The sequence below is a fragment of the Cyanistes caeruleus genome, chromosome 2, assembly GCF_971803275.1.
Source record: "Cyanistes caeruleus chromosome 2, bCyaCae1.hap1.1, whole genome shotgun sequence".
NCBI classification, from domain to species: Eukaryota; Metazoa; Chordata; class Aves; order Passeriformes; family Paridae; genus Cyanistes; species Cyanistes caeruleus.
Window position 1 is genome coordinate 97,489,405 of NC_141702.1, and position 26,407 is coordinate 97,515,811.

General features: G+C 38.6%; 1 protein-coding gene across 16 annotated transcripts in view; it reads left to right on the forward strand.

Moving 5' to 3' along the window:
* Positions 1 to 26,407, forward strand: part of HHAT (hedgehog acyltransferase) — a 186,338-nt gene that overhangs the window by 65,605 nt on the left and 94,326 nt on the right. For 7 of the 16 annotated variants that reach the window (XM_086878516.1, XM_086878509.1, XM_086878510.1 and 4 more), the window contains one exon: positions 294 to 329. The exons of the other annotated variants lie outside the window; for them this stretch is intronic. In XM_086878516.1, coding sequence (XP_086734642.1) covers positions 294 to 329 — 36 coding nt within the window. The remainder of the gene's footprint in view (positions 1 to 293; positions 330 to 26,407) is intronic. 16 annotated transcript variants of the gene reach the window in all.

Consider the following 26,407-nt stretch of genomic DNA (forward strand, 5'->3'; position numbering starts at 1 on the left):
TATGCTTTATTTGTGTTATAATACTCTGAATGTTAATACTTTATTGAATAAGTACTCCAACAAGAGATTTGTGAGCTCTATAGCATGCACCTAAATCTTTTCATTATGACCAGCTTAAATTTCATGTCATCACAGAAAGGAAATTGTGTTACACTTTTGCTCTTTGCTTTGTCAATTTAGTAACTTTATATTTGGTATTGTTGTTTTGAAAAAACAAAAAAGTGTTTGTACAATACTCAACAGAGTGGTATTTTTTAATAATTAAAATTTGGTGGATTTTTTTTTTCTTACAGAAGTTTTGACGTTGGGCTGCATCGCTTTCTGGTCAGGTAAGCTAATACTTACTTTCAGTTGCAGTCCCATACTGCTGTGGTTTAACCTCAGCTGGTAGCGAGGCCCCATGCATGCTCACTCCCTGCAGTGGGATGGGGGAGAATTGGAAGCATAAAACTGAGAGGAGTTGTGGGATGACATAGGGGGGAGTAAGAGCCAAGCCACACACAAAGCAAAACGAGGAATTCATTCACTCCATGTGTAATGGTGACTTGGGAAGACAAACGTCATGACTTGGAACATCCCCCTGCTGCTTCCTTCTTTCCTGAGCTTGATATGCCAAGTGTGATGCCATATGGTGTGGGATATCTCTTGGAGTCCTGTCCTGTGTCCCCTCCCTCTCCTTCCCTTGTGCACACCCCCAGTCTACTTCTCAGTGGTGTGAGGAGAAAAACAGGCCTCGACTGTGTGAAAGTGCTGCTCTGCAGGAACAAAAACATTCCTGTTTTCAGCACAAGTCCAAAACACAGCCCCTTACTAGCTGCTGTGAAGGAAAGAGACCCTATCCCAGCAAAAACCAAGAAACATGTTAAAAAGCATTTCTGTTATAAGTAGAAATCGTCATATGAATTCAGTCTTGCTTTATACTTTCTATGTTAAGTTCTTATTTTGTATTCTGTTGATTTTTTAGTTTGAAAAAGTTTAACTATTTGTCTTGGCTATCTACCCAGTGTTACTCTCTAATGAACTTCTTCAGGAAAACTTGACTCAGGACATTCCAGTGGCTGTGAAAATCTTAATTTTTTTTTTTGTACTGAAGAAAAGCTTTTAAAAACTCTTTTCCACTGGTAACTCTAGTACCTTCATACCTTGTAAAAAGGGCTTGAATTTTACAGAAAATTTGGAATGTGGAGGGGAGTCTTCTATTCTCAATAGAAAAACCAATTTATTCAACACATGCAATGGACTATCATCTGAAGATGAATAAGGAAAGTGGAATCATTGTTTGAGTGCTTTGGTTGATGATATTTAGGGGGATGAAGCAATTAAAGCAGGGCACTTCAACAAGAAAAGGCAGGCTAATGCATTTGAATTCTAGAGTAAGAAACTGTTTTTGCTGTCTCAAGTTTCTTTGTGTGGGCAAAGTCATGAAAGTTCACCAATAATGTGTTTGCCTTCATTTTTAATAAAATACCTATCACCATCTACTGTTCTTTACAAAGAAGTGTAGTGTGTATTTTGATGAATTTTTTTGTAGTCTTTGGGCACTTAGAGAATTAATTCTATCAGTTATTTCATCCACTGAAATGTCTATCAGTGAAGAACTCTACCTTGGAAGAATGAATCCAGTATGTATGAACCAGAGTATGCTGTTTGGGTCTTACCATAAGGATCAGGTGGTGTCAGCCTTTCCTTGTGTTGACTTTGCTGCTGAACTCTTTATTTTAGGCTACTTTGTCATATTTCCTGGATAAAGACTATCTTAAGCCTTTACACGTGAGTCCTTGTGGCTTTAATGCAGTGACTTTTGGCACCAGATATGAGATCATTTAAGCCTAGGTCACAAGGAAAATTTGGTTTGTTATAAGATTGCACAGGCCAACCCACTCTCATAAACTTTGAGCTGTAGGCTTTGTAAAGTTAGGGCTATTTTTCTATTTCTACTTTCTGTGTAACATTACAATGTTTGACAGATAGCTCCCTACATTAAAGGCATAGTGTCAATATTACTGAATGTACTTGTCTTTTAGACTTCTTAGACAACTGAATATATAAGTTCTGGTATCAGTTCTACAAAATCAGTTACATCTATGTTTTGACAAGCAGATTTTGTTTGTAAATAATTGTATAAGAAATTGAAATCATCATGTTGAGATACAGTTTTAAAGATGTTACTTTATAGAAGAAATACAGTGTCTAAGAAGGTCTTCTGGGAATGGGTACAATTACTTTAACCAACAGTAGAATCATGGTAAGCATTGATGTACTAAGTTTGAGCCCCTGCTAGTGCTTCTGCCATAAAATACTTTCATTTGCTTCATACAAGAAGTGTAATAAGATATTATTCTCTTATACATACAGCTTTACATCCTAAGCAGATGCAGTATTGAAGTTGTATGTTTGTGTAATCCTGGACTGCAAATAGCCATGGGATTGGCATGAGTTGAATGTCATCTTTGACAGGTGTATGAGTTTTTCAAAGCCAGCTGTGTCCTGTGTAGTTTGTCTTCTAGCCTTAGCTTGGACATTTTCAGCCTGTTACCTACCTCCGTTAACTACATCATCTACTTTCTCTGTAACAATGCTGCTAAGGAGGAAATAATTTTCTCTTCTGTTGTACCAGAATGAGTTTTGCTTGGTGTTTCCTTAACTAAAAAAAAAATAAATTCATTTTAGTAGGTGACTTTGGAGCAGGAAACAGACTTGGTGTTATCTTCTGTTGGTCTGCCTTGTGAATTTTAGTAGGTTATTGACATTTTTTGCCTAGACAGTCTCTGCTCCCAAGAACGTGCACTTTATCTCCTCTGTTCATAAAGTATCTGTCATACATGTTATACTCTCCTCTTCACAATTTTCATTTCTGTGTGAAATAAAACAGTAGGAAAGAAAAAACCTCAACCCAAACAAACCGAGTTGCACGAAACATTGAAAGTCTATGAGGTGGGATTTGAAATGCAAAATAAATTATATTGTTTTAAGTATAATGACTTGACCCAGCCTTGGAACAGTGTGGCACTTGCAAATACGAAGTGTGGGGCCAACAAAACTAAAAACAGTCTCTGCTAAAAGGACAATCTGCCTAATTAAATGCTAATTTAAGGAACCAGGACTGTATGTACTAGCTTGGTATACACAGTCAGTGGCTTCCCCAAGTGAAGCATGACACAAAGTATTACAGGTAGTTACAATTACACAGGTTTTTTTTCTGTGTTCTTAGAAAAAACTATTAGAAAATAATTTCTGTCCACCTATCTTTGTCTTAAAAATGGTATCAAAAGCACAGTTCACGATAGCTTGAAAAAGTTTAAAAGCCTCGTATTTTCAAATGTACTATGGATAGGTACATATTATATTGTGATGGCTAATAATGTGTTATTTACTGACTTGGACTGAACTGGACTCTGCAACTAGATTTTTATTTCCTGCTTGCAGGCTAAAATCAATGATGTCATGGAACGTATATTTATGAAAGTAAAGTACAATTGAGTATGTGGGGATCTGGGTTTTGAACATTTGTTAGGTATACCATTATATTTGAGGCAGGGGTTCTGGAAGCTCACTGGGGAAGGATTAGTACTTTTATGAGGAAAACTGGGGTTTGGTAGTAGTAATGGAGAATATACTACTATACTTGGAAGGTTATTTTCCCAGTGTTTTCACACAATGATATGAAAGAACCTATTTGTTAATACTTTAGGATTACCAAAATTATTAATCATGTATTTAAATCACATAAGTACTATTCAAATGTAGTAATATTTTTCCAATGTGACTGCAGGAAAAACAACCCTTCTCCTAAATCAGAGCATTCTCAGAATGGAAAATAGATAGGTGTTAAGAGTTAAAAAATATGTAGAAACAGCAGTTTAGATGAGAAGGAGTAAGAGAGGCTGTGCCTGTTGCTCTTTGCTCACTGAAGCTATTTTATCTAGGCATTTCATCCAGTGCTGAGAACAGGGCATTGGATGAAATAAAATTGTGAACTTGTGGGAATATTTACAGTCCTGATGCCAAACAGTGCTTCCTTTAGGACAGCACTGATGAGGGCAGTGGGGAAGAATGACAGTTCCTGCAGGCATGATTCTTTTGAAAAATCTCTATGCTTTCAGCTCTGCTGTGCCTTTGAAAAAGTGTGAATCATACTCATTTCAGTACAGATCTGGCTTTGAAGAGAGCTGCAGGACCATGCACCCCCAGTGTCTCCGAAAGGCATCCATCTGTTAGCAGTGCTCTCAGCTCACCCCATGGTTTGCAATTACTTTAGCTTGTTTAGAGTTGCAGATTGTTTGGGTTAGCTTAGTCCTGGATGTAAAGGTACTCTGAATACAAAACTTGGAAATCACCCGCTTTATTAATTTTCTCAGGTAAAGCAGGGCACAGAGGATCAAAATCTACTGTATGGTAAGCTCTACTGATTTTTAGTTAGGAAGAAGACACTTCCGTGTAAGGTCAGAATGATGCCATGGTGAAAGGGGGATTATGGTTCTAACTAAGGTATGACTGTGAAAGAAGAAATGGAAAAATCTGTTCGTCTTCTGGCTCAACTCCTGTATTAGTTTGCTGTGGAATCCCATGGGATCCCACATCTTCAAGCTGTCCCAAGCCAAATAAACCTATGCTCCTGCTTTAAAAGAAACCCAAGCAGATCTTTTTATCACTCTATTGAAAAAAAACCCACAAAAACAAATGATGAAAACACCCCAACACACACAAAAAATTCTGCAATAACAACTCCCAGACTTCAGGGCTTCCCCTTTCTCTTTAATGCATACTAGTCTTGGAAAGTCAAGATATGCTGCAGCAGTTTGCTAACTCTATTGCTAGGTAAGCTCAGTGATAATTCTTGGCTCCAACAGCTGGACACAGATTCTGTGTGAGGTTCAGTGTAACACATGGCCCTCTCTTGGGAACCAAATACCACTGCTCATGCTATTCTGTCTGCTGCTCTTTTGAATGTAGCTGCCCCTAAAATACCATTGATCATCTAATGCGTTGTAGCTGGGATAGACAGCACAGTATTAATGAGATTCCCCTTTCCTCCAGCAGTATGGATAAAGGTATGTGGATAGATATCTCTGCCTTTGAAATTACTAGCTATCCCAAGGATGCGTTCTTTTTTCTTTGTTTTGTCAAGAAATTTGACTTTTTGTTTCACTCTGTGTCCTGGATACATAGTGAGCCTTAAAGCATACACAGCAGTCATAGAACCAAATAGTTTTTGTTCTTAAGGGGCCATTAAGGATTGTGTAGCCCATCCTACCCTGGAATGAGAAGGTACAACTTCAACTAGGTCAGGTTGCTCAGGGCCCTGTCCAACTTGACCTCAAATATTTCCAGGCATGAGGCATCTACTGCCTCTCTGGGCGACTTGTTCCAGTGTTTCATCACCCTCATTGTAATAAAAAATTTCTTCTGTCTGTTTGAATCTACCCTCTTCTAGCTGTTATCCCTTGTCCAACTGCAATAGGCTCTATTCAACAATCTTTCTTATAAGCCCCCTTTATATCTTGAAGGGTTGCAGTAAGGTCTCTATAGAGCCTTCTCTAAGCTGAAGACTCCCAATTCTCACAACAGTGTGTGCCCAAGCTGTCTTCTGAAGCAAACCACAGTGTTTTCCCAAGAAGAAAAATCTGTGTATAGTTCTGGGGGTCCTTTGCACCAACAGGCCACTTGTTTCTGATGGGTAGTGTGGATACAAGTGCACCAATTTTGTCTTCCTGTGCTGTCACCTCATAGTTCCTTAGTAGTTTTTACCCTTGGAACTTCTTTTTACAGACATCTTATTTCTTCTGACATTTTAGTCAGCCTTTTCCCAAAAAATGTTGCCACAGTGCTGTATTTACCTTCCTTCAGACACCTTGAGGAAAACATGGTAACCTACAGAACAGTTTCTGCATTGTATGGATTTGGCTGGTCTCCAAATAAGGTTAATCCTAACCGGTATTGCCAAAGCTTTGTACTGCTTTCCCTGAAAGTCCTGGAATGGCTGGTTGGAGCAGATCTATTTGACTTTTATGTGTACCTGTGTCAATGGGAGACCTGCTGAATAAAAAAATACTCTTTTCTTTAATATAACCTGTGGGATGTCTAGTTTAATTTCATGTATCTAATTTTTCTCACTCGGGTTAGTGCTTGCACAATGTTATTGAGTAAGCAGAAATGTCTGGATGAAAGAAAACAATTTATATCTCTGTAATCATCAAACTAATGTAGACAGTAAAAACTGCCAATGATGCAAGTGATGCATTGCATCATTCCACTTAAATCTACTGATAGGCTTCCTGAGGAAGGATCCAGTGATGCTGGTAAATTATTTGTCATATGCAGGTAGGACCACTGGGTGTAGAACATGTGGAACAGCTGTACTTGAATTCTCTTTTGGGTAATTTCTGCTTCCAATCCCTAGTGTTTAAGCAAATCAAGGAGACTTGCAGGGTATGAGACTCTAGAAAGTATTCACTAGTCTTGAATTCCTGGGATCTTTGTACTCCTCTGGAACATTTCAGATAAAGCTAGTGGAGTTAGCAGAAGCAGTATATTCAGGCAAGAGTGCCTGGCTGTGATACAAGGTTTTGGAACAGACTAACACAGAAATGGGCTGTTTCCAGGTTGTGGTACAAAAACATCCCTTTGGAAAAGAAAGCCCACTAAAATAATGCCTCCTTAGCCAAGAAGCTAAGAGGATAAAAAGATAATTCTTCCCATCTTTGGGAATATTCTGATGTAGATGTGGTGTGGTGTGATGTGCTGGAGACAGCTTTTGTAGGGACTTACTTAAAATGTTGTGATTGTTAGCATATATTAAACCTAAATACATATTCTTGTTGGTAATAAACACAATTGTAATAATCAGTAGATGTGATTGAATTGGCTTTATGTCTAATTTATATGTCATTTTAAGGTTAAAGCATTAATTTCATTGCTGTGAAGAGGTAGTGGTATTAGCTTAGGGAATTCTTTCTTTCAATATGGGGATTTGGGTTCCTGCAAAAATAATTTTAAAATTTCAAAACAGAAGAGAATAGCAGCTAATCCATCCATGGAGGCCTCTGCATGCTGCATTGCAGACACCTGTGAGCTCTGCTCTTCCAGATGCACTGGAAGTTTTGCAATGTTTGCTGTTGTTTCTAATTTTTGAATGGGTCAGCACTGGTCTAAATATATTCCTGTTGAAAGCAATGATAAGAGTGAAGAGATATTAATAAAAAAAAACCCACCCCAAAACTTCAGTGAAACCCAACAAGCTGGATAGTGCTTGGAATCTTCTAAAATGTTCCAGTTTCAAGACCAACATGTCCACTTCTGAGAGTCTATAATTAAACTCCTGTTGATTGAATTGGGAGGCTCTGACCATTCTCCTCTGTGTATATTGAGTACAAGTGTGAACTGTACAAGTGACCGTGACATGTAAAATCAGTTGAGGTGTCTTAGAGTGGGACAGTGTCCAAGATACCTTGTTTGTTTTAAAACAAGCCAACCTTAAAAACTTGATGGAACAATAATAAAGACTGGGTGCTAAATTGCTTCAGAGGAATTGCAGTCTCTCAAACACCTTCTCAGAAAAAACCCTTTTATTTGTTTAAAACAGCAAACAATCTGTTGTTACATAATGAATTAGCATCAAGCATGTTGCAAAAATAAGGCTGGGGTTTGTATAAACAAAACTGAATCTTTATGTAAATGTTATGTAAATGTGACATTTAACTTAAACTGTTGAAGTGAGGATGTTGGGATTAACAATGTACAGATCTCATCGTGTTTATGTGTTGCAACTGTGAATTAAAACGGTTTGTTATTTTCATTGCAGGGTGTTTGAGTTACTATCCATGAGTAAGAAATACACTGTGAAACATGAAGTGTTCAAAGATTCACTTCATGCTACTTTTAAATAATATTTTGGAATATTTTAACAGAGCTGCAAAGTTGCATTTTCAGGGTATTGGAAGAAAGTGTGTGCCCAGCAGTCTTAAACCACCTGTGATTTTAAGGATTCTGAATTTATTCTTTGTGTAGTCCAGCAAGTTATATCACAGGAACCTTTTGTCCCTAAGTGCCAGAATTTGGCTGGAGTTTACATGTGATTTCAGCCTTGGGGACTCTTTTATACATGAAGCAATCAGTATTTCAGAGTCACAAAAGTGAATATATAAAAAATATTCATTATGAAAGCAATATTTTTGTGTATTCTATCAACTTCCACAAAGCACTTCTAGTTAAAGTCAAGCATGTGTAAATTTTCATATGACCTGGAGCACAAGTTTACAGAAATCTGCTTAACTTTGTTTGCTTTTTGGTTAATTCTTTGGTCTTTTAGCCTTTTAATGTATTTTTTTTTTTCTTCTTGTGGTCTATATTTGTACTTTAGCATGCTAAGAGACATGATTACAGCTTCTAAATAGGAGGATGGGCCTGGTATAAACTTCAGTCTCAAAGTTGTTCTATGTCTTAGATGTGTTGCAGAAACCCGCATGCTCTTCAAAGTGGAATTGTTAAGATGTAGACCAGAGACAGAAAAAAGTAGGATGAGAAAAGTACTCTCTTCTACTCCAGCTTCTGGTAAATTAGTTGTATGCAGCTCAGTAAATGGCATCCAGCACACGCCTCAGACTCTGAATCTTTGTCGCCGGCCCTGCTGCTGCTCTGAACCTGCTGTCCATCCCCCCGCCGGGAAAGGACCGTGTGACAAACCTCCCGCCCTGTGTTCCCTGCGGCGTGCGGGAGAAAATAAATGCCTCAGTGCCGACGGTTTCCCCTTTGCGCCTGGCGGCCGATGGGGTGCCGGCGGAGGGCTCGGAGCGGCGGTCCCGGGCAGGAGCGGCTCCGGTGCCGCCGGGGGGCGCTCCTGGCCCGCCCGCTGGCCCGGGGCCCTGCGGGAGCGGCTGCCTGCCACAGCCCCGGGCTGCGCAGCGCGTCCCGCTGCCCTCGCTCCGCTGCTGCCGGCTGCGCCTGGGAGGGGATCGCACTCCGCTGCCTCTAGAACGTCGTGGGGAATGGCACGGGAGTCCATCAGCCTGCCCGTCTGGTTTTTGGGAGATGGTCCCGTTTTAGGAAATGTGCATTCCAGAAGATGCGGTCTATTATACAATCTCTACTTTTGTGCCTTTTCTTCCTGAAAGCACCAGGTCAGACAGGAGGTAGTTCATATAATATGCAAGATTCTAGGAAGAGCTGCTCAGAATAACCTATCTGGCTTAGCACCAGAGAATAAGAATGATTCCCTTTATCTTTGTGGGCAGGGAAGCTTGCATGCCCTTCTCTTCCTTTACTACTTTAATTGTGTGGAGCGTTATGGAGACTGAAGTGTTCTGCATCCTTTAATGAAGATCATGGCTCTTTGTTACATCTTTGTGCACAGGGTCAGCTTACTTCACCTTGCCAGGGTCTAGGAGTAGATTTGAGGTGGTTGTGATACAGCATGTCAAAGCAATAACCCCTTAAATTTAATCCAAAGTTGTACACTACAAAGGTTTTTCATGTCATGATATCAGGATAGAACATCAGATGCATTATTGAAGTAGAGAGAGGGAGAGAACATCCTTCTTTTATGGCCATGCAGCAGTGTCTGGCAGTTTCAATCAGATTGCTATCCTGGTAAACTATGTGGTTGTTAGTATACAATCTGCTTTCAGTCCTTATCTCCAGTATTTGGTTCTGAGTTCTCTGTATAGTACAGGAGGGTTTATAGAGTTAAGGCAGTGTATGGGTTGAAGCATCTAACTTAGAGTAAGGTGCAAAGAGAGAACATGGGAAACAAAACAAAAGGAGGAGAGGAAAGAACGAAGCAGGAGGTTTGATAACTCATACATAGTTACCCCTAGATCAGGTTGTTTCAGAATCTGTGTGGAGGTGAAAATACTTTGAGGCATGTGAGTGGAAGCATCAGACCTTGGTACCAATGTATCTGTCTGAAGCAGTATTGATTTCAGTAGTGAAGGTGAAGCACAGCACTTGACTCAGTTATTTCTACCACTGATGGTAATGTTGGTGTGTTTAGAGCTGTAAGCAGGAGAAGGGTAAAGTACACTGTTTAAAAGTGCTGCCTGTGTGGGATGGGAGGCGTTTTAGTGATTGTCACGCTGAATAAGATACCTTATTGAAAGCCATATTCTCTCTGGATTGATGCCTAAGTGTTGTATGGAATTGCTGAGTGCAACTTACAGGCCACCAGTGGCCACAAGGCTCTGGAATCCATCTGCAGAGGTGAATGCTGTTCTGTCTGACCAGTGGTACTGTGATGGGAGGTGTAATTCCAGCTTCACTGTGGACTGGGAGTTTAGTGAGATCCAAATTTCACCCTGAAGAGGTCTGTGTTTTTTCTTTTCATAGATGAAGCAGGATAATGGTCATCCTTTGTAAAGTACTTTGAGATCTATGGATTAAGAATGCTATATAAGAGCTCAGTGATGTTTAGTATAAGCACTTTATGTAACATCAAGAACAGATGATAAAACAGGACAGGAAGTAACTATTGGATTTAGTCTTGTCCTATCACAGATATGAATTTAGAGCCAAAAAAGGAAATAAAGTGATTTCGGTCCGTGTGTGCTCTTAATTGCATATGTTTAGGTGGGTTATACATGTAGATAGGAAACTGTAGTAAAAAGTGATCTTTTAAGCAGCTCAGGTAAAATAAAGAAAGCATGCATAAAATATGCAAGTTATCATCTTTACAAATATGTGTTTATGGTGTGCTGGTGTTTATTGTGGGAAAAATTCCTTTCCTAGCTCCTAAAAAAATTAGGCTATATGAGTCAAAAATTCATGCAGACTTCCATCTTAGAGGTGACAAATAGATAATTGCATAGATTTCATGCTTTTGAAGGAATGAGGGGTCAAAAGCTTCAGGCTTCTATTTATCTTACTGTCTGAAATAAGTGAGTAAAATAACATGCTGTAGGCTTCCTATTCTATCCCCAAGACATAATTGCAGTAGTTCTGTGCAGTGCTGAAGAACGAGCTAAAGTCATGGCAACCAAAGGATAATTCTTACTGTCAGCTGTCATACAGTTCTTGCTTCCTTTGTCCTGGAGAAGATTTATCACTTTCTTGCAAGCAACATAGCTGGATACTTGAAAAGTTGATTCCGGTTTCCAACAAGCCTCTGCTGCTCTGTTCTGTGTGAACAGCAAAATGTCATTTGATCACCTGAGTTCTGTGATGTAACCTCAGACTTGAAAAAACCCATTAAAATAAAGAAGACTTCTGCCTTGACTGATGTAAAGAGAATCAGGATGTATAAGTAATAAGAACTGCTCTACAATTTTTTGTGAATACTAATGCTATGTAATGAACATTATCTCCTGTAGCTGTAGGGATAACAGTATTCCATGTGCCTAGTGCTTTCAGAGACAGTTGTGGTAGATTTAGAGATTATTTTAAATGTATCTAGCATTTTGGTACAATGAATTGCTTTGCAAATCTGGATTAGACTATTGCTCTGAAAATATTAAGTATTGGACATTTACTAGTGAAACTAGTGAAGCACACTTATTTTAAATACTGTCTTCAATTTTTTGAGCAGTGATAAGGAACTGACATTAGAATGTAAAGAACAGTAGTGTTTTTCTTTGAGTTACTCATATATATGTGTGTGTATATATATTTAAGTATTAGAAATATATGTATATATATAAAATATATTTCCTAGATGGATGAAAATGGAGATTCAAAACAGGCTATATCTTGCTCCGGTGAATGTTCTCATTTGAATGCCCTCAGTGTGTGGTCATAACTCAGGGGCAAATATTATTCAAGAGTAACCCAAGTAGAGTTGATCCTGTCATGGAGAAGAGATTAGATGATCTCTGCATAAGTGTGTTCACGGACAGAGATTTTTACAACAGAAAGCAACAGTGAAATATAGAAGTTTACATGGAGGATGGTAGACATGCTGATAGCGTTTAAGCTACACAAATTACTGGGACACTCTTTGGCTACAACACAGCAGGAGAAATGTTGCTTCTTACAAAAAAATGCCTGTCTCTGAATGTTATATAAGTAGACTATACTGTGGTGCTTGAGTCACCATCCCTGGAGGTATTTAAAGGACATGTAGTCATGTTTCTTAGGGACAAGGTTTGCTAGTGGACTCAGCAGTGTTGGGGCAGTGGTTGGACTTGATTATCCTAAGAGTCTTTTACAAACTAAACAATTCAATTATGCTAATTAGCATATTTTGTTGAGATCAGTACTGTAGGACTGCTGTTACCTGTCACTCTTGAAGTGAGCTGAGCTGCTGTGTGATGGCTGTGCATATGGGACCTCAGGCCAAGTGCTGCCTCTTAACTGAATGAGGTTGGTATCTAAATACCAAGAACTCCAAAATACCTCCAGAATTTTCCACTCTGGGTTCTCCATATAGAATTTCTGAGCTTTTGGTGGCATGTTTGTAATCTTCTCAATACTAGCAGTACCACGAAGTTACTTGTCATTCTTCCCCCAGGCAGTAAGAAGCCTAGTTAAAATAAAAGTTTATAGAGGATAAAAAGGACCTGATTTAGATGACTTTTTTGCTTCAAAGTGCTGTTATACAGAATTAATGTTTTATTTTCACTGATGACTTGAGATAAGAACTTCTGTTGCATTAGAAGTAAGTGATTAAAACTGCAACTGTTGAAATGGAAAGAGCTGGAGAGCAGCCTTTGATGATCAGTAAGTTTTAGCTGATAGCCAAGCAAGAGCTTTCACTTACATACAAGAAACCTGCATTTTTATCATTGGTTTCAAGGCAAGGCATGATCTTCTACTGAAAATAAATTACTGATGAAATGTTAGTAAATGAACTTGGGTCAAGGGCTTCCTCTGTGCACATTCAGTCGGGTTTGTCCTATATAAAGTACTCGGTAGCACCAGCAGTGAGTAGATGTCAGTGTGTCTTAGGGCTCCGCTGGACAGGCAGCTGTTGAAACAGACATGACATATGGTGGGAACTTTCTGTAATGTAGATCTTAATAAATACTTCATTTCTTCTTGCTTATAGTGTCTTGTTTATAAACTATGTAAACAGCAAAATGGGGATGGTTAACAAAGTAACCATGGAAACCTGTTTTTATCCTCTTTCCCTCTCTCAGTGGAAACAGGTTTTGACGATATTTATGATTTCTTCCTCTCACTGTGATTTGAACTGGACTAAGAAAATAACTCAGAAAAATTGTATTTTAAATTATTGGTTATCTAGTGACAACCAATAGGCAAATATTTGTATGATCAGTGTAGAGAGGGATTTTGTATTCATTCTCACTGCAAGAATAAAGTATGTGCCTCCAAATAACTGTCTGTAACACTAGTAGCAAGCCATGGCTGGACAAAATACTCTCCTGCATTTCTAAAAAATCTTCCAATGATCTTCCAACCCATGGTTTAAACACTTAGTAGTGTTTAAGTAGGGAACAAAGTGTTTCATGCTTCTTGGATGATACAGCCTATTGTCAAAATACAGGTGGCCTTTGCAGAACAACCACCTCTGAATCTATAGAACTGACAAAAAGGAATGTGAAAGGAAACAGTGTTGTATATTCAGAAATTATTAGTCTTCAATGTTAGAAGTACTAGAAAAAAGAAGACCCATGTAAAGGTTAATTTACATTTCTAATTAATTGCCGACAAAACAACAGTTGCAAATAGATAATACATATTTTATATAATCTGAGACAATTTTAAAAAATGTGTAAATATGAAAAAATTTGGTGATAATGCTTCACATTTGTATTTTAATTCTGGACTATTATTTCAAGATGTTTCTCTTTATGTTAGCACAACAGTAATTAGACTTAAACTCAGCAGGAAGGGTTAGTGCTCTTTAGTTTTTATTAAATGAACAAATTGTTTCAGTAATTTAAAAACAAATTACTTTCTTGGATTAACTTTGTTTCAGTGATTAGATACAACACAACATCTATTATCTGAATGCTTTTATTGCCACTTGACTTACTTGGAGTTAAGAGAATAACTTCTAGTAGTCCTTCAGTGGTCTTTTATTTATTACAGTACTGCTTGTTCTGGATTCAGTCTGGTTTGAAGAATAGCTGTTGCCAGGTTTTCCATCACTTTGTCTCTGCTTTTTGCAGAGTAACAATCCTGGTTCATCAGAGGTGGATACCCACCTCTGGAAGACTTTCCCTGCCTTCTCTTGTTTCAGGTTCCAGAACTAAAGGTTTGTTGATGTTTTGAACTGTCTGATCAGAGCTTTGCATTACTCAAGAGCAAATGTTATAATGAATAATTTTGAAATTTCTTTTTAATGTTTTTGCCTTTTTATTTTGTGGTAGTAGAGGGCATTGTCCTATGCAGGTTTTCCACTGCCTACAGGACTTCTTATAACAGGTAGTATTTAAGCCCTGACTTCAAGTCAAGAAATTTCATAGAAATCATGAGTATTTCACTTCTGTATGAAAGATCAAACTTGATAGGGACAAAATGTTTTGTACAGCAGTCAGAAATTGCTCCTGCAGACCAATCTTCTGTTATTTGTACTTTCCTGTTGATATGATATGCAAGCTCTTTCTTTTGGTTTTTGATTCTCAAAAATTAATATTGACAGGTTAGCACAGCTATAACTAAGTGAAAAGCTGTGATTGAATTGTCTCTGACTGAAGGGTCTGAAACAAGTTTTATGTGGAACACCTGAGAGCACAGGGATTATTCCATCTGGAAAAAGAAGGCTCAGGAGAGATTTTATTGCCTTCCACAACTATCTGAAAGGAGGTGATGTGGCAAGGTGAGGGTTGGTCTCTTCCAGGCAACAAGCAACAGGAGAAGGTGAAATGGCCTCACTCAGGTTGTACTGGGGAGGCTCAAGCTGGATATTAGGAAAAATGTTCTTCACTGAGAGGTTGGCTAAGCATTGGAACAGGCTCCCCAGGGAAGTGGTTGATTTAGCATTCCTGGAAGTGTTCATAAAACAAGTGGACATGGCACTTCACAATGTGGTTTAGTTGACAAGAGTCCAACAAATGTTGGACTTGCTGATCTTGCCAGTCTTTTCCAACCTAATGGTTGTATGATTCACTGAATTTCTGATTGCAGTCTGTGTAGAAGATTTATGGTGTATGCCAACAAAACTGCAGATGTTTTATAACTGCAGTTATACAGCGATTGCTCAAAGAAGATGTGAACTTATTTATGTCACCAAGTTAAAAGATATTTTGGTGCTAGGAGGGAAGTTACCTGTATTACAAAATGTTAACCTTCATTGCTTTTTGGGCAGTGCTTAGAGAAGTGTGTGAAGTTCAGAGGCATAGAGCTCAAAAGGGAGTGTCAGAAAATGTCTAATACCATATATGCCCTTTGTCCTACTCAAAATTATTTTTGTGCCTAACACTGCTGTTTTCAGTGTGATATTTTATTCCCTCCTCTTGTATTGAAGTGGGTAAAGACAAAAACTTGGTCCACCTCAAACTAGGAGAGGTGACACAAGGTTTTATTAAATGCATGTGCATAGAAAAAATCAATGGAATTGATTTCAGGGAAGGCCTGAAATTATTCTCAAATTTCTTCCACCTTAACAAAAGGTTCAAAAAGCAATATTCAGGCAGAAGTGTCTCACTTCAGCTGATGGTATCTCTGAAGAGTTCAGAAGTAAATTACAAAAATAATGACAGCTGTCATTAGGATGTTTCAGCTGTGAAAGTGAATGTGTAGGAGTTACAGGCTTTTGCTAAAGCTGTAGGAGTACAGATCATTCTGGAGATCAAACTGACAAATTATTTAATCACAGAAAGCTGACATATCTTTGTGCTGGTTATGTTCAGTGTCCTGGATGCAGCTCCATCCTGATCAGGTTATTATCATTTCACTGGATTTGTACAGACCTTCCAGAACCTGTGCAGGGTGGTTACAGTATCCTGACTCGTTTCCTGTCTCCTATCAAGACACTTGAGGGCAGAGTAGAAAACACTGTTATGACTTACTTTGTAGTTATTAAATATTTAATAATCAGTTCACAGAATTTATCACTTAATATTTTGATTCCAGGTAATAGCGATGAAATAACTTTTTCTAAAGCATAGTAACATGAATAACTGTGCATATGTGTGAGTAAATTTTAGTTCACTTCCTTAAGAATCACAGAATCATTTAGGAAAAAACTGACCCCCAAGGTTATTGAGTCTGACCCTTGACCACTCACTGCATTGTCAACTGGACCTCAGCACTAAGTGCCATGTTCAGTCATTTCTTAAAGATTTCTAGGCATGGTGACTTCACTACTGCCCTGGGCAACCTATTCCTATTCTTGACAACTCTTTCTGTGAAGAAATTCTCCATGATTTCACTTGAAATCACTGAAATCACTTTATTGGACTAAAGGGATTTTTTTTCCTCCTCATAACAAAGTTATTTTCTCCTAATAATAAAGTTATTAATGCCATTATGTTGGGTCAACATTTTGTGCTTTGTTTTGTTTTGTTTTTGTCCTGGTAAGATATAGCTTCAGACCCTGAAATTGTGTCTCTTCCAAGATCATTTTTGTGTTGAGATAACAGACCTTGTTCTGTTTCTATATATTTTATAGAAAGAAAGGTTTTGCTTCTCTATGCAAAACTATGTAATTTTAGCTCCTAATGCTGCCCTCATGGACTGCCAATGCAAAAGTCTGCCCAGAGGTGCATGCAGAAGGCCCTAGTTTTATTAGAATGATTATTTAGAAATAAACCAGCAATCAAAATATCCCATTGTTTAGTCTAATAAGTCCTCTGAAGACTAACAATGAACTTAGTACTTGCACCTCTTTTAAGCATCCTCTTGATGTGTGAGTTCAGTAAGGAGCTCCTTGCTCTCACATGCTGCTTTTGCTTAATTTCTTATTTGTCAGGATGGACCTTTCCTGGGCTTGGAGGAGGTGATCCCTGAATATCAACAAGCTTTCCTGGACCCCTCTTCTCTCCAGGGCTGTATCCCATGAGGTTCTTATAAACAGATCTCTGAAAAGGATGGTGTCTGCTCTCCTGAAATCCAAGGTTGTGATTCTGCTTGCTGCCTTGGTCCCTCCTCTTGAGATCCAGAAGCTCATCATCACATGGCTACTGCAGCCCAGGCTGTGTCTGACTTCCCCATCTCTGACTTAGTTCTTTCTAAGTACCAGGTCCAGCAGAATATCTTTCCTTGTTGGCTCCCCATGTTGGGAAGCTGTCATTAATGCACTCCGATGCTGCATTGCCTGAGTGCTGCTGTGAGATCGGGAGGTCTGTAACAGGGACACCCGTCCCCAGGCATAGCTCCATCAGCTCCAGCTGCTCTTTAACAGGGAACAAGTCCCTCTCCAAGCCTTCCCATGCTGAATTTCCTGAGGAGCCTGTATCCATCCCTTACAGCACACCAGTCATGTAACTGCATAGAGACTTCTGGCTCCTCCTGTTTGTTCCCCACGCTGCCTGCATCAGAGCAGAGGTGTTTCAGAGAGCCACCCAAGCATGCTGAGTCCCCAGAGCAGGCTTGAGTGCTTTCACCAAAAGACCATTCCCCATTTATTGCTGTCTTTTGAACAAAATATACTTCAAATTATACAGAAATGTATAGTAGTAGTCCTGAAACAAATAACAGAAGTGTTATTTCTGTTAAATCAATACTCTTTGTTGAGCATGTCTCTTTCTTTTTCCTACATTTATGATCAACATTAAGGAGATGTGGGGTTCTCTTTCTGTGTAATCAATTTAGTGCTAATCCTTACAAAATTATGTTAGTGATGAAAGCTCCCGAATGACTCTATTTAGAAGCACATTGGATGCTAAACATGGCCTCCTTTTTTTTTTGTGTTGATTAACTTAGTTGGGATTTTCAGAAATCAGTGTAATGTTTGTGGAAAGATGCTTAATCATTTTTTTAATATAAAGAAATGAAAGTGATCTCTAAAGAGATTATTTATTCTTTTATATGTAATAAACTAGTCATTATCTGTCTTATTAATTTATTCTGGGTTTGATATCATTCCATCTATGCTTTTTTGAGTTGTTGCTACTAAACAAAAAGGTATCAATTAAATATTTATATGTGAGCACCTGGCAACCAGTTGCGTGGTGTGCAGTTCTGCCGACTTTGTGAGAAATGTCAGCTCACAAAAGTTGTTAGTGACAGCCTGCAGGGAGGGAAGCACTGAAGCAGCAGTGATCTGTCTTGCAGACCTGATAGAAATGGACAATGCATGTTGTCAATCACTAGACCTAGGAAAGGAATCGGGGAATACAAAATGGGGGAACAATAAGGCAGAACAGAGGGCAGGAAGGAAATAAAATCTATTCCTACTCTACAAGCTGTCTGAGACAATTCTTTGTCTCTGTGGTGTCTTCTATGTGCTTCTTCCTCTTCATTGTTTCTGTAAGCAAGGTACTAGAAAGGGAAGATAGGTGCATTAACTAGTCCCATCTGACTGAAGGCAATTTATTATTTTGACATACCTGCCCCTTTGCTGATTGGAGGTAAATAAAATGAGGAGATTTTTTCCTCCATTGTCATGGGGTTAGGAAGAGGATAAAACAGGACTGTGCATTATTTCTTGTTGCATACACAAATGACTCAGAAAACATGATCTAAAGGGGTTTGGTGCTTCCAAGAGCAATGGGCTTTGATTCCTCTTCAGTTTACAGAAACCATAGTCTCAACATGTACAGATAGGCTGAGAAATGCTGTGGTTTGCTTATAGAACCCCCTCCTAACTCATGCTGCCAAATGGTAAATCATAACACTGGGCGCTGGAGAAATTCGGGGAAGAGTGAAATGATGGGGAGTAGGAAGATGATGCGTGGATTGAGTTCTGACAGCGTGTCAGGCTGGGCTTCTTGGAGGCAGATGGCATTAAAATGTCAGAGCATTAAAATAAGCATGTCAGGAATAGGATTGGGCATGTAAGAGGTAATTATTCTACAGAAAAGTGATATTTCTATGAAACAGATTCTGAGAGGATTTAGGATGGTTGCTGCTGTAATTAGCTATGTGAAGCTTATCACCCTGTCTTTCAGCCCTGGCAGAAGACTGCCACAACCACTTTAGCTGACAGACTCAATTATTTAAATAAAGGCAAAAATGAATGGATCTTCCAATCCTACCTTTATGATCTGGTAAAGGAAAACCTTTGCTTGGAAAAGGTCCTCAGAAAGCATCTTTTCGAGTTATTCAAGAGCTACTCTGAAATAAGTTCCTACTGATGATTTAGATAAGAGTATTTTTCCTCAGCTGATGTTCACCATTTTTGCACCATTTTCTGTTAAAGCAGGACTGTCACTGTTGGACATGAAATGATTCACACGGATGCAGCTCTAAGTGTGGTGAAAGAAGAAGCGAAGTTTATTTGTTCTTTTAGTATTTATAGGTTTTTGACAACGACCAGGGATTGGATAGTCAGGTCACCACTTTCTCAACCACACTGGCCGTGAGAGATGTTCATCAAAAGGTATATTTTTAATGGAATGTATAAACACTTATGTTTATAGTTACTTTCTTGGGAAAGTGGCTAGAAATTATGAAAACAATATTGAAAAACCTGATTTTCAAGGCAACACAGGACCAGCTATTTTTTATGTCTTACCTAAACTGACGGCCCTACTCAGCATTGCAGTAATAGGTGCTGTGTGTGAAGGTAAAAGTACTCTGTAATATGTTGCCTATAGATGTTCTTTTCCTAGCACAACACATTGAAGTCAATGGCTTTGCATCTGAACTTAAACCAGGTTTTTGCCTATAAGTTGTCTTCTCAAACAGGTGCAGTGGGATAGTTTTGTTTCAGGAACACTTAGCTCTGGTATCCACTTTTCAGTAGTTGACTGTAAAAAAAATGTTGTTCATCTAAACTGGCTTCAATTCATCCTACATATTATGATTGCTCTTTAGGACACCCTGTGTGTCTGCTTGCTAAATCTTTGTTTTGCGACAGAATTCCTGTATGGTGAGGCCAGTGCACTGGCCTCTGACTGTCTTCTGGACAAAGGAATCTCCCTGTCCATGTATCCCCAGCTACTGTGGATGCTTTGAAAGAATTGTATAGGATTCATAAGTTAATTTAGGATTTTTTCTGCAGGTGGGTCTTGTGTTACTGCATTATTTTTAGTGTGAGGATCTCAATCTATTATTTACTGTAACACTGGTCATTCAAAACTTCCCAGTGTATCCTAAAGAAGGGAGCTATTAAGTAATTACTGCAGTAGCCTGAGTTAAACTGAGTGCTCACACCCATTGCTTTTACCATGGACTCTATACATAACTGAGGTTGAAACTTGCATAATCTTTCAGTTCCTTTAGAGCTTTTTGTATTAAAGTGTCTGTGAAGTCCAGAAGTCCAGTACTCCTTTGGTACCTTTTGTGGTATGATACCAAACTTTTCTAATCTGATTTGCAGTGTATGTCTAATTAATAGAATTGTAAAAAATTTAATGTATTAAGTTTTGATTGTGAGGAAAAAAAAAAAAAAAAAAAAAGCATTGCACCATGTTTCCCTAATATGTGAGAGACAATTTCAGGCAGCCAGCATTACCATCTTATGCCTCTTTGCTGTCAATATAAAAATTTGCTTTAGATTTTTCACAGATTTTGAGGCTTTTTGTCTAAAAAATGAAAACTTAGGAAAATTATGGAAACTTGTGAAAAGCAATTAGTTAGATCTGCCTTTCTCATTCTAAGTCAGATATGTTTTTTCCTAACTTTTATAATTCCTGCCACCCCTAACTTTTGGGTTTGCACATTCAGCTTGTCTGCTTAGTGCTGTGGTGTCCTTCTCTAGCCACTGTCTTGGAATAATTTTTGATGGTGATTATAAAATATGGCAGTAGCAAGGGTGACCATTAATACCAACTAATTACAGTATCTGCTCCATTCCAAACAGCCCTACCTAGCATTTTTCTTTCAAGTCTTCTTTCTCACATCCCAAAAGTCTACCTTGTTAACCTCCATCTAGGTGCCTAGAACAGACATGGCACTGATGGCAGCATACACGGCATTGTAGTTAACCTGAAAGCACTTGTTACATCCCTGCCTTTCCATGGCATCCTATGGGAAGTGTTCCTGTACTTGGATGAGCAGTTCAAAGTTTCTCTAAAAATATCTGTGTTGAACTATGTGTACACATGAAACACACATGGGAACACTAAAAATGTAAACTTCCATGGTTCATGCAGGTTGTCTTCTGTTACTCATTGCTGTGTCTTGTTTGGGTGGGATAATGGGGGCAAGCTCTGCTCATTTTGGCAGCTGAAGGTGATGCACGTTTCCCTGCCTCCCAGGGTAAGTGTTTAGATGCAGTTACAAATTACAAACAATTGTCTTTACCCCTGGAAGGGTGACTTTGAGGATGGTTCTTATTATCCTTGCAATGGATTGATTTAGGTTGTTTACAACCTCCTTGTCATCTTTGTTTTCTCCTGTGGTGACAAATTATGTTTGTAGGCTGTCATTATGCAATGTTTCATATCTATAGATGGCATCCCTGTTTTCATACATAGTTACAAAAGTATAATGGGAAATATAATAAGCAATTTCTTCCTGTGGTGCAGTCAAGTACTAGCTTATACGATTCAAATGTCAGGGGAGGACAGTACAGGATTTTGAACTAGATTCTTGGGCAACAGTGCTTAATTTTGTTTAGTGTTTTGTATTTTTCACTGATTGCTTCTTATACCATGCAGACAGTCTTGACAGTCTCTAGCTTAGCTATCTTCAGCAGCACAATGTAGTGTGTCCTTGAAACCTTACTGTTACACTCACAGAATGCTTTGTCCTTTTTGAACTTTTCTTGCTGAGAACCTTTGTTCCTGGATAGAGTGCCACAATGTGATGATGTACAGGAATGGTGCAGTTGGTATTGAGTACTGAATTATTTTCACTACTATGGGCCACTAATATTCTGTATACTTCTACCCTGCTAATCATGTAGTACTAATGAGTACTAACCAAGTTCGAATTTTGGGCCCTGTGGGGCTGAGAGACACAAAAGATTTCATTGCAAAGATGCAGGGTGCCAAGCAAGGTCAGCAACCCTAACCCTCAAAGATAATGAATCTGAATATGAAAATTGAAAAATTGATCTTTCCAGGAGTTTAATTCATTTGGTAATAAAGTCACACCTTGGCAGTGAGCACCTACCCAAACTAAGAACCATGGTATCACCTTTTTGTCCATGCCTTTTGGAAAATGTATGCAGTATCCCTTTGTGCCATACTGCCGTGCTGTATAGCACACACATTTTTCCCTCTCTGATGAGTAAGACACAGAGCATGGTAGGTTCAGTTTTGGTTTTTGGTGGGTTTGTTTGTTTGTTTGTTTGTTCATAGATAATTTGTTTTTTAAAGACACAGAGTGCATTCAGATACTGTAGCAATGGGTCTAGGATAAGAGTTTTTGTAGAACAAGCAACAATGTTTGAACAAGCAGAGACTGTTTCAAATAAAATACAGAACACTTACCAGTGCTTGAAATTGACTTTGGAACAAACAGAGGTCTTTTGAGTATTGTTTTGAATAGATATAGTATCCTGAATCACATGATTTACAGAGAAAAAACAATGTTAAGATGACATCCCGTGTAACTGTCTTGTGTGACAGAACAGAATCTGCATTTTAATCATGACAGTTATGACAAATCTTGTTTAATTTGGTATCTGATGTAATATGGCTTTCCACATATCTATTTCATGCATCAGTATATGTGAAGCTTTACTGAACCCTATTAGTTCAGATTGTGTGTTTGAAAGGTATTTTCCTATGCATTTTAAGACTGATTGCAACATGGTTAATTTTTCTGCCTTGAACGTAACTTTCCCAAATATGCAGAATAAAATAAATGTTTTTTTAGAAAATTATTTAGAAAATGAAAATTTTTTAGAAAAGTCTAGAAATTTGCTAGAAAAAATCTTTAGCATGAGACGTATCAGTGGAGAATTCATGGATAAGCTGAAGGGTCTAGAGAATAAAGAGCTGCTAGCTGTGTTCTTCCTATATGTTCTTTCATGTCCTAAGAGATATGTGTTCATACATTGATAATAATGACACTTTGGACTTAAATCACTTTCTAATTTCCAGGTGCTACATAGCATATTATTAAATATTTTAATTAGTGTCTCACCTTGTTTCCAGTCAGCTCATTCTCACTGAGTCAGAACACATTATTCCTCAGTATGCAATGTTTCAGCATAATCAACTTTCAGCTTGCAAACAGTCTAAAATCTGTTCTTTCTACTGTACATGCAGTTCTTTAGAGTTATATATGACAAGGTCAGTTGCATTTGAATAATTATGGTATAATTAAAAAACATAATTACCATATGGGTAGCAAATTCATTTCCATCATTATCAGTCAAATGTCAAATTTCTAGGATACACTTAATTTCTGTCTCTCATTCCTTCTTCACTCTGCTCTAATTTTCATAAATTGAGTCTTGTATTTTAGTTGTATAGGAAGGAAACTATGATGAAAAAATTATGCTGGGTTTTTGTCCTTCTGCATTTCATCTCCACATTGAATAATTTTCGCAATCTTTTCTCCACTTCTGCAGACCTGCCAATGAGCAGAAGTAGGGTGCTTGCAAATGGTGCCAGCACAGTTACATGGATACATATCTGTGTTTGTTTAAAGTGTGAGTTCAATCACTTAGCTATTTGATGAAGCTGATGTTAAAACTTTGGGTCTATATGAAGTGCTTTGGGGAGTTTGTTTAGTCATGTTATTTCTGTTGTTAATGTCAGAATCATCATAACTTCAGAAAGCCTAGGATTTGAAGGTGGACATGTCAAGCAATTATTTTCGTATTGTAATAGAGGTCAATAGAGAATGTTTGACAGCTTGAATTTTTTGTGTGTTTGATCATCCCTTGCCAGCAGCAAATGCAAATGAGAGGCAGTACTTCATGCCTACCTTTGAACTAGTCAAGTGCTGTCAGTAAAACATTCTCTTCTGTCCTGGTTTGGGACAAATTTGGAAGGGAACTTCCCAAAGGTATGTTTCCCTAAAGGGCAGAATTCAGCAGCCCCTTCCCCAGCCAGTTCAGGGGATAATCTCCTTAGAGAAAAGTGGAAAAAATGGTTTAACAAGCAAAGTATTCACAAGTATGAAAAAGTGAATAATATTAAACAGTGAAACCTCTCATTCTGAAGAGATGGTAAATTCAAAAGGCCCTTCTGTGGTTCAGAGAGAGTCCTTTTGTGGCGTGTGGCTCAGCTTCCTCAGTCTCTTTCAGCCCCTCTGGGGCTCCGACTGGTGTCCAAGTTGCAGGGGACCCAGGCAACTGGCCTGGTGTTCTGGACTAGAGAGAAGCTGAACAGTTCCAGAAAAAAAGCCAGCCCTGAAAAAACTTCTCTTGCTGTAGCTAATGAGGAAAACCAGCAAAAACCCAAGGAAAACGCCCCATTTCTTTCTCTCTCTGCAGTGGAGAACTTGGAGAGCACTGCTGCAAGCTCGAAGAAAGGTGAACTCTTTATATTTTGAAGACAGCATGAAAAAATCCCCCCTTTCTCTCTCTGGGCCTAGCTTAAAGCTCCAAGACACACTTCTGAGCAAAAAGAGAGATGATGGGGATGCCAGCATCATAAAGTCACCCCAGGACATTTTTGTTCCTTTTCTCTCTCACATGTACATGGAGAAATTCACTTGGAGCTAGCAGAATGATAGCTGGCGGGATACAGGCCTTGCTGTGCTCCTTAGAGCTCTGATAAGCCCAGTACAGTATGACCTGGCAGAGATACTATGACTTTCTCAGAAATGAAACCAAGGTAGCCTCATAAAACCCTGCCCAGGGCTCACTGGTTTCCTGTGAGATATGCTGAATGTTGAGTCAGGGACATTGGATATTGTCTTGAGGATGGTAGAATTGGACTGTGCGAGTCACGATGCTGTCCTAGGTAGTGACCTTTTCCAGAGGCAGGGATGGGATAGCTGAATACTTTGCACTAAGTGCTGGGTCAGTCTGTGTGCTTTAGGTTTGGTGAGTGGTAGTCCTAAGGGGTTTGGTTTCTGAGAGAGTCCTCCAGGCATGGCAAATAAGAGACAAACTTGGAGTATATTGGACAAACTGAGTATATTGGAAAAAAGTTCTGTCTATGCAGTCCAGGAGCTTGTGAGAAACAGAAAAAACTGCTGTCAGTTACTACTTGTTTGAAAAGAGGGTGAATATATGAATGGAAAGTGCCTTGGATCACTTGAAAAGGTTTGGGTTCTACATGTTATGTAAGTACATGTGTCTGTTGTTAAGCATGTACATGCTGTCCAATTAAGCAGGACAGGTCTGTGCCTAACTTGGGATCAGTAGAGTTTAAATACACCATTAGTATGTACTCACATCACTTGTCTTGTTCTTTCACATAATGGCTTTCAGAGCCTGTATGGCAGAACAGGGTTTGTACTAAAATGATTTTGTCTGAACTGACATTATATATTAAACCTAAAGAGCATTATCAACTAGAAAATTTTGAAACATGGACAGGACAGGCTTATCTCACATGTCAAGCACTCTGGCTGCTGCCTGATTCTGGATGCTATCTACAGTCTGACATGGCTGTGTGGTACTGTTGATCCTTGCAGGATTATGTACAAAGATAAAATGCTTAGATTCAACAAAAGGTTCTTTGCTGCTTTATTTCTTGCTATAAGGAATGTGGAAAGAGAATGCTTTCTTAATTAATGAATCTCAATGACTAGACTAGAAGTTATACTGAAATAATGCTGGGATGTTAATTTTCAATATTACACTTCAATTTTAAATAAAACAGGACAGAAGTGAATCAGTTGAATAGGTTATACAGTAAACAATATATGCAGTCCATTTCTTCATCTTGTTTGCACCCAGTGCAAAAAAACCCAAGAGGGAAGAATAAAGCCTGCAGCACACAAAAAATATTTTCCAAATGTTTGGTTCACAAAGCCATAGACTGATCATAAATATGTTTTCTTGATCATTTTACCTTTCAAGAATTCTGAGTTAACATGTGTGGTGGTTTTTCAGATTTTCCTTTAGAAAGTGAAAAAGCATAGCAAAGGCAGCTGAAGGTAGAAGATAGAGAAGAGTGCCCTTGCTATTGATTTAAACTCTACCTACTCAGCAAAACAAGAGTCACAGAAATCACAGCTAGGCTACCACCACAGAAGGTACTCAGATTTAATATTGAACTCTATTAACAAGGTTAAAAAATGCTGTATGATAGTTATGAACAAGTTTTCTTTCTCAGATACAGCTGGAGCATAATATCTAAAAACAGAGTATCTGTCCTGTGCAAAGGTCCTGTTGAACACAGACATTATCATTGTGAAGAAATGTATATTACACAACTGGAAGCATGTATAAAACTCAATTTATAATTTAAATGTTGCCTGCATTCACTTTTACTCCTTCTTTGTTGTTGCTACACTAGGAGCTAAGAGTGGCCTCCAGTTCTGAATGGCTGCAGCCCTGCTGGAAATCTTCAACCTTCTGCCAGCAGCTAATGCTTTAGAGGTTGTAACACTG